This window comes from Borostomias antarcticus, assembly GCF_949987555.1.
Source record: "Borostomias antarcticus genome assembly, chromosome: 8".
Lineage (NCBI taxonomy): Eukaryota > Metazoa > Chordata > Actinopteri > Stomiiformes > Stomiidae > Borostomias > Borostomias antarcticus.
The window spans coordinates 683,989-701,394 of NC_140241.1; the positions used below are offsets into that span (position 1 = coordinate 683,989).

The window sequence follows — 17,406 nt, forward strand, 5'->3', positions numbered from 1 at the left end:
GTTGACTACTACAACAGCAAAGGCATCAAGCCCAGAGTGCTCAGCGACTACCCGTCTTCCAGGCCCTCGGCCCCTGATCCCCTGGTCTCTCCCTGCAGACCACTACAGACTCACTGCTGGTTTCTTTTCTCTTCTTGTTTTGGTTGTGCATGCGGCCCCCTAGAGGCATGCATCTGTGAAGCAAACCTGTATCATTTCAAGCATTCGTTTGGCGGACGAAAACACAAAAACGCAACAACCAACTACAACCGAACATGGCTTCCCCACGGAACAGGAGCATGTGATGAAGGAACGGAACGGACGGAACCCCTCCCCTTGTTCCTTTTTATAAAAGTTTGAGATTTTGCTAAATTTCGTAAAATTCTTACATTCTAAAGCATTTTGGAGCGCTGCAAGTGAACTAGCTACTGGTCGACACGGCTGCGTCCTCGGAGCTGATTGGTGGGGACAGGGCAGGTGCATGTTCTGTTGTTATGCATGCTGATAACGATGCAGGAACTGTTTATAATAGTTATAATGTTGTTTTCCTAGTGAAAAATCAATTTTACAGTATTGTTGGGGGAAAAGGATGTTCTCTACTCCAAAGCATGTTTGCGAAATGTGTGAGTAGAATGTAAAGCACAACTTGAGTATTCTGGGAAATTCACTATAGAATTGGCCACATAATTTGCAATTGTTATGTAACCATGCAGTATTGTGTGCAAAATGATTACTTATGATAATAAACGCTTTATCAATATCCCTGTGAATTGTACTGTGTTGATAACAGTGCGTTGTTAACAGGTTTGTTAAGTCAAAATAGCAATTGGAGTTGAATGAACATGTATGAGGCAGGAGCTGGAGTAGAGGACGAAGGGAGGAAGGAAGAAGGGAGGCAGGAAGGGAGGGAGGGAAGGAAGGAAGGAGGGAGGGAGGGAGGAAGAAGGGAGGAAGAAGGGAGGCAGGAAGGGAGGGAGGGAAGGAAGGAGGGAGGGAGGGAGGTAGGGAAGGAGGAAGGGAGGGAGGGAGGGAGGGAGGGAGGGAGGGAGGGAGAGAAGGAAGGAAGGATGGGAGGGAGGGATGGAGGGAAGGAAGGAAGGAGGGAGGGAGGCAGGAAGGAAGGAGGGAGGAGGGAGGGAGGGAAGGATGGGAGTGAGGGAGGGAGGGAGGGAGGGAGGGAGGGAGGGAGGGAGGGAGGGAGGGAGGGAGGGAGGGAAGGAAGGAGGGAGGGAAGGAAGGAGGGAGGCAGGAAGGAAGGAGGGAGGAGGGAGGGAGGGAGGGAAGGATGGGAGGGAGGGAAGGAGGGAGGGAGGCAGGAAGGAGGGAGGGAGGAGGGAACGAAGGATGGGAGGGAAGGAGGGAGGGAGGGAGGGAGGGAGGGAGGGAGGGAGGGAGGGAGGGAGGGAGGGAGGGAGGGAGGCAGGAAGGAGGGAGGGAGGCAGGAGGGAGGGAGGGAGGGAGGGAGGAGGGAAGGACGGATGGGAGGGAGGGAGGGAGGAGGGAAGGAAGGATGGGAGGGAAGGAGGGAGGGAGGGAGGGAGGGAGGAAGGAGGGAGGGAGGCAGGAGGGAGGGAGGAGGGAAGGAAGGATGGGAGGGAAGGAGGGAAGGAAGGATGGGAGGGAGGGAGGGAGGGAGGGAAGGAAGGATGGGAGGGAAGGAGGGAGGGAGGGAGAGATGGAGGGAGGCAGGAAGGAGGGAGGGAGGGAGGGAGGGAGGCAGGCAGGCAGGCAGGGAGGGAGGGAGGGAGGGAGGGAGGGAGGGAGGGAGGGAGGGAGGAGGGAAGGAAGGAGGGAAGGAAGGATGGGAGGGAGGGAGGGAGGGAGGGAGGGAGGGAGGGAGGGAGGGAGGGAGGGAGGGAGGGAGGGAGGGAGGGAGAGATGAATACCATGTCACGTCTGGCCCTGGCCCTTTGATGTCTGGAGCAGCTGGTGTTTGGGTAATTCCATCTTTGCAAATGATCAACCAAGAGTCTGGCGCCCAGGCCTGACAGGCAGCACCGGTGAACTGAGCCCAGGACTTACTCAATCAATCAATCAATCAATCAAAGCTTTATTTCTATAGCGCTTACTGATGTAGAGAGAGCCATGGGAATATATTCAAAGCACCCATAAGATAAATATACCATAATGTAATACATTATATTTATACACAATTGTACGTTATTGTGAATGACATTAGTCTCAATCAATACACTGAGATTGGTGGCACAGCCACTCTTAGAACAGGATCAAGCTCTATTGTTCCAGTAGATTTGTTTGTCTCCCTGACGAAGGCTTGTGTTTTGTTCAGGTCCATCATCATACCGCCTCAATAAAGGTCTTTTATAGTTTTAACCACACCTGACCTGAGTGCAACCTTTGATACTGTAGATCATGTGATCCTCATCAAAGGACTGGAGAAGTGGGTTGGCCTCTCCGGTCCAGTCCTAAATTGGTTTAGGACCAATCTAATATGGACCAATATGGACCTCCGAGCTGTCTTTAATAAAGTTTCTACTACTACTAACCAGTCGTGATTTCTTCGTTGCCCTCGGTGACCACAGCTCAGAAAGGTTTCCTATGACCTGTGGGGTGCCCCAAGGATCCATCCTAGGACCTCTACTCTTCAGCTTGTACATGCTGCCCCTTGGCAGGGTCATCAGGAGGCACAACATTAGCTACCATAGCTACGCAGATGATACCCAACTCTATATTTCTGTAACACCCAGTAATTACAGCTCGATTGACTGCATTGCTAAGTGTATTATGAATATAAATGTATGGATGTCACATAATTTCCTCCAGCTAAACCAAGACAAAACAGAAGTACTGATCATTGGTGAAAAAGCTAAAAGAGAAACTATCTGCACATTTATAAACTCTGTCAACTGACACCAAATGCCAGGCTAAAAACCTAGGTGTCATACTTGACTCAGATCTTAATTTCGAAACCCACATCAATAATATTACCAAGACATCTTTTTACCACTTAAGAAACATTGCCGCGGGACCCTATCAAGTGGCTTAAGATGTTTGCTTCTGGTTGCTTTATCATATTAGAAGAACAAAGACCAGGTCTACTGGGTCCGCAGCTCCCGACCAGCGGCGGATAATTGCAGTGTTCTTGAAGGCACGTAGTTGACAAGGGAGTTAGCAATGTAGCTCGGTTATATGTATATAAGGAGGAGGACCTTAAAACTCTAAATGTTAAGCCAATGCAGAGCAGCTCAGACTGGGCTAATGTGCTCTCTCCTCTTGGTTTGTGTTAATAGTCGGGCTGCAGAGTTCTGAATGAGGTGAAGTCTCTTAGTGGTTTTTGGGACAGACCAGTGAAGAGGGCATTACAATAATCGAGTCAGCTTGAAAAAAAAAAGTGAATCAATTTTTCTGCCTTCATTTGATTTAGAAATGGCCGTGCTTTAGCTATGTTTCTAAGGTGGAAAAATGAGGTTTTGGTCACCTTGTTAATATGGGACTTGTCTTGTAACCTCAGGTTTAATCCAGGTTGTCAGTTTCCCCAGATTTTTGAACAGCTTTTTTGGGGGTTTGTTTTAGGGCCGATCAATAGGATTTCAGTTTGGTCCTCATTTAGCGTGTGGCATGTGTCCATTTTTGACAAATGTTGTTTCTTCTATGTAGTTTATTTTTAGATTATTATTTCATGGTTCAGAACTTCCTTGGAATGACAAAACGATTTACTGCAGTAGCCTACGCCGCCGACAAGAGACAGCGTGAGCAAATATGACCATTATATATTGTCAAAAGTAACGTTACTAGTAAGACCTGTGTAATTACCTCGTCGGTGGCCATCGTTCCGTTTTTAAAACACTCGGCTCAGGTAGCTAAGGTTTACGACAGTGCGCGGGGAGGCTCATGGGAAATGTGGTCTTTTTGGGCGGAAAACACTTCCGCTTCCCGAAACTCCTCGTAGGGCCTTTAAGAAGTTATTGCTCATCCATTTATTTACTGCTAGAAGTCAGGTAGTAATGGAGATTCGCTGATTATTTTAGTAAGAGCAGTTTCAGTGCTGTGGTGTCCTAGAGCCTGATTGAAGTTCCTCCAGGATGTTATTTTCTTTGAGAAAGGAGTTTATTTGTGCTGAGACTATCTTTGCAAGTATCCTACTAATGAATGGGCGGTTGGATATCGGCCTGTAGTTGTTCAGTGCATTAACATGGTTGGGTTTCTTTAGTAGTGGTTTTACAACAGCTGTTTTGAAGGCATCTGGGGAGATGCCTGTTTGAAGAGACATGTTTATGATCTTCAGGACATGACTTGAAACACTGTGGAACACCCTCAAAGACTTCTGTAGGCACAGGGTACAAGACATGTAGAGGAGTTACACTCAATTCATGATCTTACAACGCTCTGGTAATGTGGTACAGTACTGATACTGTACGTGTGAATTTCCCCATGGTAACATCTTTTTTACAGGGTTTGCTGAGGTCGTCTATGTTTATATCTGAGGTAATACTGGCTCTAATTGATGTTATTTTGTTATTGAAGAACAGTGCGAGTTCCCATGTTGGTGCTGAGAGCTGTGGAGGAGGGGAGCCGTGCTGATTAACTGGGCTATAGTGAGAATAATACTCTAGAGTTTCAGAGTGATTAACTGGGCTATAGTGAGAATAATACTCTAGAGTTTCCAGAATTCTCTGTAATAATCTTGGAAAAGTAATCCTTTCTTGCAAGGCGTGTTGCTTTGTTGTAGGCAGTCGTGGTTTCTGATATTACAGTGAACCGTACGACTAGTTCTCCTCCTTTATCTTTCAGCTGCCCCACATTCCCTCTTAATTTCATTAACACTGCTGTTATTCAACCATGGGGATATTCTGTCAGCTCTTAATTTCATTAACACTGCTGTTATTCAACCATGGGGAGATTCTGTCAGCTGGAGGTTGTTTAACCTTTAGTGAAGGAACGGTATCTAAAGTTGATACTGTGGAAATGTTGGACCGTCTCATTTAAAGAGCATTCATAGCTGCATGGCTCAAATGATCTCTAATATTGGTGAACTGTGCTTCAGCCTTTCCGTCTAGGAATCTCTTTTGAACCAGGGTTTCTCTTTGGGTCTTTGTTAAGATCAGGGGCCTCATTTATCATTGAGGTACGCCTTCTTTTACACGGTCTTTTTCGCGATTTCAGGCGTACGCCATTTGCCCCCCCCACATTGCGATTTATCAAGCCGAAAGGGCGGAAATTTAGTCGCCTTTCTCCGCGCTTTTGTACGACACCTCTCAGCTTGTCCTACCGATTTACACGGTGTTCTACGCCCTTCTTGAACACAGGGGGAACTGGCGACGCAGGTGGTGCGTCGGTGAATTACTATGTTTGATGGAGAGAATAAGAGCGACAGTTCATGAACGCACAATCATGTAGGCTAATAGCCCAATTCAGCACCAACATATATCGCAATGCAAGATTAGACGTGTCCTCTAACCGGCTCATGAATGGTCCGATATGGATTTGTTCCCCAAACTGTACCTATGCGCTGTCCCAAACCTTTCCGCGCTATATGTCACACACCTAATGCAGGCACTCCATCAAACGGCAATAATTGACCAATTAGATTGTCATTAATATGTGATAATGTGGACCTGTTTGCTCTTTGGTAAGCATATAAATGACAGTCCTCCTGTGCGTAATGCGAGCCTAAATGAATCCGGCGCTACTCGGCCTACTGGCCGATAGAACTCCAAAGAGGTGACGGCGATGGCGACTGCACCCACATAAGGGCACCATCAGTGAATGAATACGTCTATGTGAATCGCTAAAATGTGCACACTAGAAATACCCAAATCATATGTGACGCCGACATGCTCATCACAAGTGTAGTGGCACGGTGGCCTGGCTCCACGCATGACTCATTCATCCTGGCGCACAGCAGGGTAGGGGCTAGACTGGAGGCAGGCGCTGCGCGTGACGGCTGGCTTGTTGGTGTGTCCATAACCAAGATACATATTCTTTGTCTTATTTACTTTTAATCTTTATTAGCATTTTCCATCCATACAACGACAATACAATAAAACATAAAAACCTACAATAACAGCTTATGGGTACATCCATCCATGCAGCTTTTTTTTCTTACTCAAATATGACAATTTTAATATTAGTGGTATCATCACACTTCCTTCTATAATCCATCCATTTTTCCCATCTCCCTTCAAACTTTCCTTCCTGCATCCTCAATGCATGCGTGAACCTCTCCCTAACATACATCTCCTCCACAACACCCAGCCACTGCTCCTTGGTTGGGCGTTCCACCATTATACCAAGCCCTCGTTATTGTCTTTTTACTAGCAACCAATAGTACTTTCACTAGGTATCTGTCCCCTCCTTGTACATCATCCCGTGTTATGTTTGCCAAGATATATATTCAAAGCTGATAAGAAGGTGGAGGCCGGCGCGCTGGAGGTGGAGGCACTGGAGGTCGTGGCGCTGGAGGTGGAGGCTACAACTCGCGGGGGCACGACCGTCAGGTCAAGGACCACTGCAGACTCCCCCTCCTCTGAGTCCCACCCCACGTCAGAGTCTGGAGAAACAATTTCAATCATTTTCTTTGAGTTTGTCTGTGAACTTGATTATGCATTAAACATTTCATTGTGCAGCCATATTCATTTGATGTTTTTCTGTTGGCAGTCAAATAAATGCTGTGATTTACCGGGTGATTTAGATGAGTCTTAATTTCCCAGAGGGGAAAATGTTTAATGTGTTCTAACATTATGAAGTGGTCATCTGCGTTATTGTTCCCTGTTTTTGGTCCTTATTTAATCATAGCCTACCACAGAATGTTTGCTTTCCTCACAGCCACATGTTACAGTATGTCCGTGTATGCCAAATCCTAGATGCACAAAACGTAGCTAAAGTAGGCTACTAAGCTGTAGGAGCAAACAGACAAAGGTAGGCTATTAATACCTTCCGAAGAGGATTGTCTTCCTCGCGTGGACCTCACCAACTAGCACATGCACCTCCGTCTCCGAGAAGTTCCTCTTCTTAGCTCTTCGTTCCATGTTTCATTGTCCCGCCTGGGTGCTCCACGCTAGCTTTTTAAGCCGGTTCCTTCCGGGAAACCACGTTTGGCCACTCATGGTTTTGACCATATATGGTTGGATTAGGGCGTGGCGAGGGCGGAACACGGGGCGCGTGCGCGTACGCTCTATTCTCCGCCAGTCTCGGATTTCGGAGCGTACGACATTTTTGATAGATCCGAAAAGCGTGTAAATATTCTCGTCGTACGCTACATTTCGCATTTTCCGCGTTTTCGTCGTACGCCCTCTTTTACACCAGAATTTACACGCTCTTTGATAAATGAGGCCCCAGGTTGGTATCTAAAAGCACACATCACTGATACAAAGTAACAGTGAAGCCCTGTCGTTCATACTGTCCAGAGAGTGACCAGGCTGATGAGTGGCTTCATTGACATGTTGGTTCAAAGCTGTCCAGTAGAGACAGGAGATCCATAGCTCTGGACTCATCCTTCTTATTGATATGAACGTTCAGGTCTCTATTCAAGATTAATCTATCATATCTAGTGATACCAACTGAAATCAGCTCTGAGAATTCGTAGAAATACTGATGAATATCTTGGTGGCTGATGTACTGTAATGATGAGCACTGATAATTCTGCTTTGATATTCAAACGATGTAAATTCACCAGGTCACTCAGGTCACCCAGGTCACCCAGGTCACTCAGGTCACTCAGGTCACCCAGGTCACTCAGGTCACTCAGGTCACTCAGGTCACCCAGGTCACTCAGGTCACCCAGGTCACCAGGGTCAACGTCATTACAAACAAACTCAGTAGAGGAAATGGCTGCAATCTCTCCTCCTAATTGAATCTAAAATCATCTATCTGAGCCTGAATCCCCCTTACTAAGGGCTTTTCACCCCTCAGACAGGCAGGTAATGGGGGTGGGAACAGGACAGAGGGGGGTAGAGACAGGTGGTTGGCTGGAGGTGAGGTTAACCAGCCCCCTACCTGTCTCTACCCCCCTCTGTCCTGACCTCACCCTCAGAATACCAGTTAAGCCCCTCCCCATGGTCACAACAAACTGGACGAGAGGGACGTACCATACGTAGACTCTGTGACCTCAGCATACGTAGACCTCTATGTGACCTCAGCATACATAGACCTCTATGTGACCTCAGCAAATGTAGACCTCAAAGCGATAGCTGAAGTCATGAACATTATTTCATGCTGATTGGCCGATAGCTGAAGTCATTCTGACTTCTTGGTTCTGTCTCTTTTCTTACAGTAGCAGGAATCAGGGTGAAATTGCATCAAGGTGGTATTTCAGAGAGAGACGTCATTTTTTTCCACCCATAATTCATGCAATATTTATTTGCTGCACAGCTGTGTGCAACCGCTCAATCACTGTCTGAGTTCTGAGTGATCTGAGAAAGCTGAGAAGGAACCCCAGGATAGATGGGGTTTATATTACGTGTGCGTCTGTGTGCGTTTTGTCAGGGGAAATCAAATCTTATTTCTCCTTAACGCTTATGAAATTATATCTGATCGACACGAATACGTCAAGGACCAGACCCACACAACGCAGTCAAGGACCAGTCCCACACAACGCAGTCAAGGACCAGACCCACACAACGCAGTCAAGGACCAGTCCCACACAACGCAGTCAAGGACCAGACCCACACAACGCAGTTAAGGACCAGTCCCACACAACGCAGTCAAGGACCAGACCCACACAACGCAGTCAAGGACCAGTCCCACACAACGCAGTTAAGGACCAGTCCCACACAACGCAGTCAAGGACCAGACCCACACAACGCAGTCAAGGACCAGTCTCACACAACGCAGTCAAGGACCAGTCCCACACAACGCAGTCAAGGACCAGACCCACACAACGCAGTCACGCAGTCAAGGACCAGTCCCACACAACGCAGTCAAGGACCAGACCCACACAACGCAGTCAAGGACCAGTCCCACACAACGCAGTCAAGGACCAGTCCCACACAACGCAGTCAAGGACCAGTCCCACACAACGCGGTCAAGGACCAGTCCCACACAACGCAGTCAAGGACCAGTCCCACACAACGCAGTCAAGGACCAGTCCCACACAACGCAGTCAAGGACCAGACCCACACAACGCAGTCAAGGACCAGTCCCCCACAATGCAGTCAAGGACCAGTCCGCAGACCAACGCAGTCTGAATGCATTCCTACTGCGAGGCAACGAGATCAGTCCACATGGGAAATCGATATCCTGGCTCTGCTCTTCAACCTGATGCCCTTTCTCGCCCACTCCTCCCAATCAGCCATCACCGTTCTGTTCAACAACACCAGTACGTTCCCACGGTAACATCCATGGAGGGCTCTCTGTGTGAGCTGGCGGGTAATGAGGCTTATTATGGGATTGTCAGTTCAGCCCGACTACAGGAGAGCGTCAGTCATTAGTCCGATGCCCGGTGACGGGGCTCAGGATGACCGTTGTGAGGTGCTGACTGTGTGCAGCGAGTGGACCACTGCACTACCACTGTCTTATGGTGATTATTATGGGACAGGAAATTGGAAGAAAAACATTGTAGTGAGTTCCTGAGAGAGCCAGCAGCAATCATTTGCTTCCTTGTTATTTACTGTGTGTGTGTGTGTGTGTGTGTGTGTTTAATGTGCGCCACTCTAGATTTATTACAGTTGTCTGCCAACAGTAGTTCCCTCTACACACACACACACACACACACACACACACACACACACACACACACACACACACACACACACACACACACACACACACACACACACACACACACACACACACCGAGTAATGAGAACATTTCTCTCTTACACCTTGTTTAGTCCATTCCCACTATTTTCCTTATTGTGTTCAGAGCAGAAACACATTATTGGTTGTTTGCAAACAAGTGTCTTCCTGTGTAGATAACTGGCATCGCTGCCAATTATGGAGATTGACTCATTAGCACTGAATCTCCCAGGTAAGCAAACAAAAACAAGATACACATTTATACATTGTGTTAGAATCCTATGAGAACAACCCACGCTTCATTATTTTCAATGTGTGTGAGTGTTTGAAAGCCCCTCCAAGGCCGTCCTCTCTCACGCACGGCTGATCTCACGTACTGCTGATCTCCCTGTGGCTATCAGGGCCTCAGCCAAGCTGGAATATCTGACTCACTTTCAAGAGTCGAGTACAAAATGATCCCAAGCTGTCCTAACAGTCATGGCCAGATTACCAAACAAACACACACACACACACACACACACACACACACACACGCAAACACACGCACACACACACACACACACACACACACACACACACACACACACGTGCATGCACACACACAAGCGCACATACACCCAAACACGGGTGGCTATTAACCCTGATAACATCTAAACACTCTAATTTCCTGCTTTGTTGATACACTCCTTTGTGTAAACTGGTGCTCAGGATGTCCCTGTGCTGTGCCCTGGTTAAAGCCAGCAGGTCGCATGGGAGGTTAATGCCATGCAAATTGCCTGAATGGGGAGGGGATTGTGGGTAGGGAGGTCTCATGTGGAGAGGGGGGTCTGTGAGAGGAGCTGATGAGATTCAGAAAGGACATTAAAACTTGGCACTTTCAGGAATACTTGGCAGGTGATGGGATGAACCATCTGTCTGTATCCTGTGAATATCACACGCTAACTCCACCCGCTCCTCGCTGTCCTCACCTGCCTGGCCCAGCACTTTGCATTTCCTCTCAGAATGCTGATTCCTAAGATCGCTTTCCGATCTGGCACAAACGTATCTCTGTGGAGAGAAACAGAATGTGAGCTGAGGATGATCTCAGGCTCGTATCCTCCACTCTTACTCATGAGGTACTGGATGGTGAGACTTCTGACTGTACGCTGGACAACGAGCCTCCATTAGTACGGTGTACTGATGAATTAGGGTGTTTATGCTAAAATACTAATTCAATGAACGTCCTTTTTACCTTTTCACCATTTTTTTACTATTCTGAATATCATTGATTTAATGATCTGTCTTATGCAATTGTTTTGATTCATCCTCTATCTTCAAACAGTGATTGGTCGAGGCGCTGAATTAGAAATGCTTGCTTTCCCGAGCCAACCTTGTCCAGCAGCACCTGTCTCTCCTTCCTGACCCTCTCCTGTCTCTCCTTCCTGACCCTCTCCTGTCTCTCCTTCCTGACCCTCTCCTGTCTCTCCTTCCTGACCCTCTCCTGTCTCTCCTTCCTGACCCTCTCCTGTCTCTCCTTCCTGACCCTCTCCTGTCTCTCCTTCCTGACCCTCTCCTGTCTCTCCTTCCTGACCCTCTCCTGTCTCTCCTTCCTGACCCTCTCCTGTCTCTCCTTCCTGACCCTCTCCTGTCTCTCCTTCCTGACCCTCTCCTGTCTCTCCTTCCTGACCCTCTCCTGTCTCTCCTTCCTGACCCTCTCCTGTCTCTCCTTCCTGACCCTCTCCTGTCTCTCCTTCCTGACCCTCTCCTGTCTCTCCTTCCTGACCCTCTCCTGTCTCTCCTTCCTGACCCTCTCCTGTCTCTCCTTCCTGACCCTCTCCTGTCTCTCCTTCCTGACCCTCTCCACATCCCACTGTTGTTCTATTCTCCCGTCTCTATTATAATAGAGCCTGTCTCTCTTCTCTATTATACAAGCCAGTAATAGAGCCGGTCTCTCTTCTCTATTATACAAGCCAGTAATAGAGCCGGTCTCTCTTCTCTATTATACAAGCCAGTAATAGAGCTGGTCTCTCTTCTCTATTATACAAGCCAGTAATAGAGCCTGTCTCTCTTCTCTATTATACAAGCCAGTAATAGAGCCGGTCTCTCTTCTCTATTATACAAGCCAGTAATAGAGCTGGTCTCTCTTCTCTATTATACAAGCCAGTAATAGAGCTGGTCTCTCTTCTCTATTATACAAGCCAGTAATAGAGTCTGTCTCTCTTCTCTATTATACAAGCCAGTAATAGAGCCGGTCTCTCTTCTCTATTATACAAGCCAGTAATAGAGCCGGTCTCTCTTCTCTATTATACAAGCCAGTAGTAGAACCGGTCTCTCTTCTCTATTATACAAGCCAGTAATAGAGCCGGTCTCTCTTCTCTATTATACAAGCCAGTAATAGAGCCGGTCTCTCTTCTCTATTATACAAGCCAGTAATAGAGCCGGTCTCTCTTCTCTATTATACAAGCCAGTAATAGAGCCGGTCTCTCTTCTCTATTATACAAGCCAGTAATAGAGCCGGTCTCTCTTCTCTATTATACAAGCCAGTAATAGAGCTGGTCTCTCTTCTCTATTATACAAGCCAGTAATAGAGCCGGTCTCTCTTCTCTATTATACAAGCCAGTAATAGAGCCGGTCTCTCTTCTCTATTATACAAGCCAGTAATAGAGCCTGTCTCTCTTCTCTATTATACAAGCCAGTAATAGAGCCGGTCTCTCTTCTCTATTATACAAGCCAGTAATAGAGCCGGTCTCTCTTCTCTATTATACAAGCCAGTAATAGAGCCTGTCTCTCTTCTCTATTATACAAGCCAGTAATAGAGCCTGTCTCTCTTCTCTATTATACAAGCCAGTAATAGAGCTGGTCTCTCTTCTCTATTATACAAGCCAGTAATAGAGCTGGTCTCTCTTCTCTATTATACAAGCCAGTAATAGAGCTGGTCTCTCTTCTCTATTATACAAGCCAGTAATAGAGCTGGTCTCTCTTCTCTATTATACAAGCCAGTAATAGAGCCTGTCTCTCTTCTCTATTATAGAAGCCAGTAATAGAGCCGGTCTCTCTTCTCTATTATACAAGCCAGTAATAGAGCCGGTCTCTCTTCTCTATTATACAAGCCAGTAATAGAGCCTGTCTCTCTTCTCTATTATACAAGCCAGTAATAGAGCCGGTCTCTCTTCTCTATTATACAAGCCAGTAATAGAGCTGGTCTCTCTTCTCTATTATACAAGCCAGTAATAGAGCTGGTCTCTCTTCTCTATTATACAAGCCAGTAATAGAGCTGGTCTCTCTTCTCTATTATAGAAGCCAGTAATAGAGCTGGTCTCTCTTCTCTGGTATAGAAGCCAGTAATAGAGCTGGTCTCTCTTCTCTATTATACAAGCCAGTAATAGAGCCGGTCTCTCTTCTCTATTATAGAAGCCAGTAGTAGAGCCGGTCTCTCTTCTCTGGTATAGAAGCCAGTAGTAGAGCCGGTCTCTCTTCTCTGGTATAGAAGCCAGTAATAGAGCTGGTCTCTCTTCTCTATTATAGAAGCCAGTAGTAGAGCTGGTCTCTCTTCTCTGGTATAGAAGCCAGTAGTAGAGCTGGTCTCTCTTCTCTGGTATAGAAGCCAGTAGTAGAGCCGGTCTCTCTTCTCTGGTATAGAAGCCGGTAGTAGAGCCGGTCTCTCTTCTCTATTATAGAAGCCAGTAATAGAGCCGGTCTCTCTTCTCTGGTATAGAAGCCAGTAGTAGAGCCGGTCTCTCTTCTCTGGTATACAAGCCGGTAGTAGAGCCCAGTAATGATGGAGGACAGAGCGCACCGAGGCTTAACCTGCGCGTCCTGCAGAACTCGGCCCTGTTCAGCAGACAGCCCGGCCCGGCTGAGCAGTCATGAGGTGACGGTTGAAAATGTTGCTGCTTAGAACTCTTCAAAACAGCACATGACCTAACCCATGGTGCTCCTCTCCTCGCTGGGACCCGTGGTGCTCCTCTCCTCGCTGGGACCCGTGGTGCTCCTCTCCTCGCTGGGACCCGTGGTGCTCCTCTCCTCGCTGGGACCCGTGGTGCTCCTCCCCTCGCTGGGACCCGTGGTGCTCCTCTCCTCGCTGGGGCCCGTGGTGCTCCTCTCCTCGCTGGGGCCCGTGGTGCTCCTCTCCTCGCTGGGGCCCGTGGTGCTCCTCCCCTCGCTGGGGCCCGTGGTGCTCCTCTCCTCGCTGGGGCCCGTGGTGCTCCTCTCCTCGCTGGGACCCGTGGTGCTCCTCCCCTCGCTGGGGCCCGTGGTGCTCCTCTCCTCGCTGGGACCCGTGGTGCTCCTCGCTGGGGCCCGTGGTGCTCCTCTCCTCGCTGGGGCCCGTGGTTCTCCTCTCCTCGCTGGGACCCGTGGTGCTCCTCCCCTCGCTGGGGCCCGTGGTGCTCCTCTCCTCGCTGGGGCCAAGTGGAGAGACGCAGGTGCGCGTTTAGCAGATTATGGACATGACATGATTATGGACACTTCCTCAACAATCAGACCTTACTGGGGGAACATCTCACTGAGGAGTGTGGGTGCTCTCAAGCTACACCTGAGAAGATCTGCTAGGGACACCATCTTGTCTCCCGTATGGAATGACCAATCACTGGGAGGTCACGCAGGGGGGAATGTGGTTCAGCTGGACATTTAACCCATAGTAAACCTGACAGAACCCTCTTCTGCTTCTCCTCAGTATGCAGAGAGGATCTGGCTCTCTCTCATAGACATGCTAATGAGGGCCCCTGCTAATGAGGGCCCCTGCTATGGAGGGGCCCTGCTAATGAGGGCCCCTGCCAGAAACCTGGCAAATTGGATAAAGCCAGCTTCAAAAACATTCCTGCAGGCCTGCGGCTCCCAGCAGACTCACAGTGAAACCAGTGGAAATGAACATTCGTTCTCTTTTGTCATTAATAAAGTTAAATTACTTTCTCCCAACTATGTGATAGAACCATAATGAGAATCCTAGCTGCTGCGCAGCACTGGGTCGGCCCGGGAGAGGAGGAAGAGGAGGAAGAGGAGGAAGAGGAGGAAGGCCATCCATCCATCCATCTTCATCCGCTTATCCGGGGTCGAGTCGCGGAGGCAGCAGTTCCAGCAGGGGGCCCCAGACATCCCTTTCCCTAGCAGCATCAACCAGTTCTGCCTGGGGAATCTTTAGCCGCTCACAGGCCAGTGCGGAGATGTAGTCCCGCCACCTAGTCCTGGGTCTACCCCGCGGCCTCCTCCCAGCCGGACACGCCTGGAACACCTCCCTAGGGAGGCGCCCAGGAGGCATCCTCACTAGATGCCCGAACCACCTCAACTGGCTCCTTTCGACGCAAAGGAGCAGCGGCTCTACTCCGAGTCTCTCCCGGATGACTGAACTTCTCACCCGATCTCTCAGGGAGACCCCAGCACCCCGGGGAGGAAGGCGACAAATGGTAAATATATGAGGGTCTAAGTGCACATATATACATAACCTGGTGCAGGCATATTTTTTTCCTGTTAACTGCTCCAGTGAGGAGATGGAAGCAGGATTGAGGTTGTGACATGGTGACATCTCCTTCCTGTCATGGTTACATCTCTTTCCTGTCCTGGCCACACAGTGAACCGCCCACTGACATCAGGACTGCTCATATTTACTATAGGCTCAAAACTCACCTCTTCAAGAAGTACCACCATGATTGTCCCTCTTAAGCACTTATTGTTGGGATGTTGGTGACGGCTGGAATGATGAAACGGGAATTAATGATTGACAATACTGATGAACAGAATGACAATGATTTACGGAATGAATGATTGAATGAACGAATGAATGAATGAGCTGAGGTTTTGTATCCAGGCATGAGACTCTGGGTGTGTTAGATGAGCCACACACACACACACACATATATATATTTTTTTTTTTTTACAGTGCGGTTCTAAGGCTGTGATGCATTTAATAGAACTAACTACCTTGGGACAATGTACTGCGCCTTTACTTCATGTACACCTAGATACTACTCCTTTATGAATAGGACAGATGAGTGGTCATTTTTCCAACAGAAATTATTCATTTTATAAACTAAACTAAATCTAATTTGATGTTTGTGAACTTTAAAGCAACACTCTGAACCACCTTCTCCTCGCAGATAAGAAAACAAAATCCAATTAGGAGAAAAAGATTGCTTGTTTGTTGTGATTCTGGGGATTATAGGAAACGCATCTATGCTTGCTCAGTTTCAAATGATGGTTTTCAAATGAAAGGGTTCATAGTTCATATAGAGAACTGTGAGCAGCTGCATCCCAGACAGGCTGATTTTACCATTTATCAAATCATGATAGTGATTGAGTGGGTTGATGTTAGTGATTGAGTGGGTTGATGTTAGTGATTGAGTGGGTTGATGTTAGTGATTGAGTGGGTTGATGTTAGTGATTGAGTGGGTTGATGTTAGTGATTGAGTGGGTTGATGTTAGTGATTGAGTGGGTTGATGTTAGTGATTGAGTAGGGTTGATGTTAGTGATTGAGTGGGTTGATGATAGTGATTGAGTGGGTTGATGTTAGTGATTGAGTGGGTTGACGTTAGTGATTGAGTGGGTTGATGTTAGTGATTGAGTAGGGTTGATGTTAGTGATTGAGTGGGTTGATGTTAGTGATTGAGTGGGTTGATGTTAGTGATTGAGTGGGTTGATGTTAGTGATTGAGTGGGTTGATGTTAGTGATTGAGTGGGTTGATGTTAGTGATTGAGTGGGTTGATGTTAGTGATTGAGTGGGTTGATGTTAGTGATTGAGTGGGTTGATGTTAGTAATTGAGTGGGTTGATGTTAGTGATTGAGTGGGTTGATGTTAGTGATTGAGTGGGTTGATGTTAGTGATTGAGTGGGTTGATGTTAGTGATTGAGTGGGTTGATGTTAGTGATTGAGTGGGTTGATGTTAGTGATTGAGTGGGTTGATGTTAGTGATTGAGTGGGTTGATGTTAGTGATTGAGTGGGTTGATGTTAGTGATTGAGTGGGGTTGATGTTAGTGATTGAGTGGGTTGATGTTAGCGATTGAGTGGGTTGATGTTAGTGATTGAGTGGGTTGACGTTAGTGATTGAGTGGGTTGATGTTAGTGATTGAGTGGGTTGATGTTAGTGATTGAGTGGGTTGATGTTAGTGATTGAGTGGGTTGACGTTAGTGATTGAGTAGGGTTGATGTTAGTGATTGAGTGGGTTGATGTTAGTGATTGAGTGGGTTGATGTTAGTGATTGAGTAGGGTTGATGTTAGTGATTGAGTGGGTTGATGTTAGTGATTGAGTGGGTTGATGTTAGTGATTGAGTGGGTTGATGTTAGTGATTGAGTGGGTTGATGTTAGTGATTGAGTGGGTTGATGTTAGTGATCGTATCATGGATAGTTACTAATTGTAATAATTGCTCATTATATCATGGATAGTTACTAATTGTAATAATTGCTCATTATATCATGGATAGTTACTAATTGTAATAATTGCTCATTATATCATGGATAGTTACTAATTGTAATAATTGCTCATTATATCATGGATAGTTACTAATTGTAATAATTGCTCATTATATCATCGATAGTTACTAATTGTAATAATTGCTCATTATATCATGGATAGTTACTAATTGTAATAATTGCTCATTATATCATGGATAGTTACTAATTGTAATAATTGCTCATTATATCATGGATAGTTACTAATTGTAATAATTGCTCATTATATCATCGATAGTTACTAATTGTAATAATTGCTCATTATATCATGGATAGTTACTAATTGTAATAATTGCTCATTATATC

At 47.0% G+C, this 17,406-nt stretch overlaps 1 protein-coding gene across 1 annotated transcript in view; it reads left to right on the plus strand.

Annotated features, from left to right (window-relative positions):
* cpne4a (copine IVa) overlaps positions 1 to 17,406 on the plus strand; it is a gene marked incomplete at both ends in the record, with an annotated part of 104,082 nt that overhangs the window by 49,048 nt on the left and 37,628 nt on the right. Inside the window, one exon of the mRNA XM_084441972.1 lies at positions 2 to 84. Coding sequence (XP_084298098.1) covers positions 2 to 84 — 83 coding nt within the window. The remainder of the gene's footprint in view (position 1; positions 85 to 17,406) is intronic.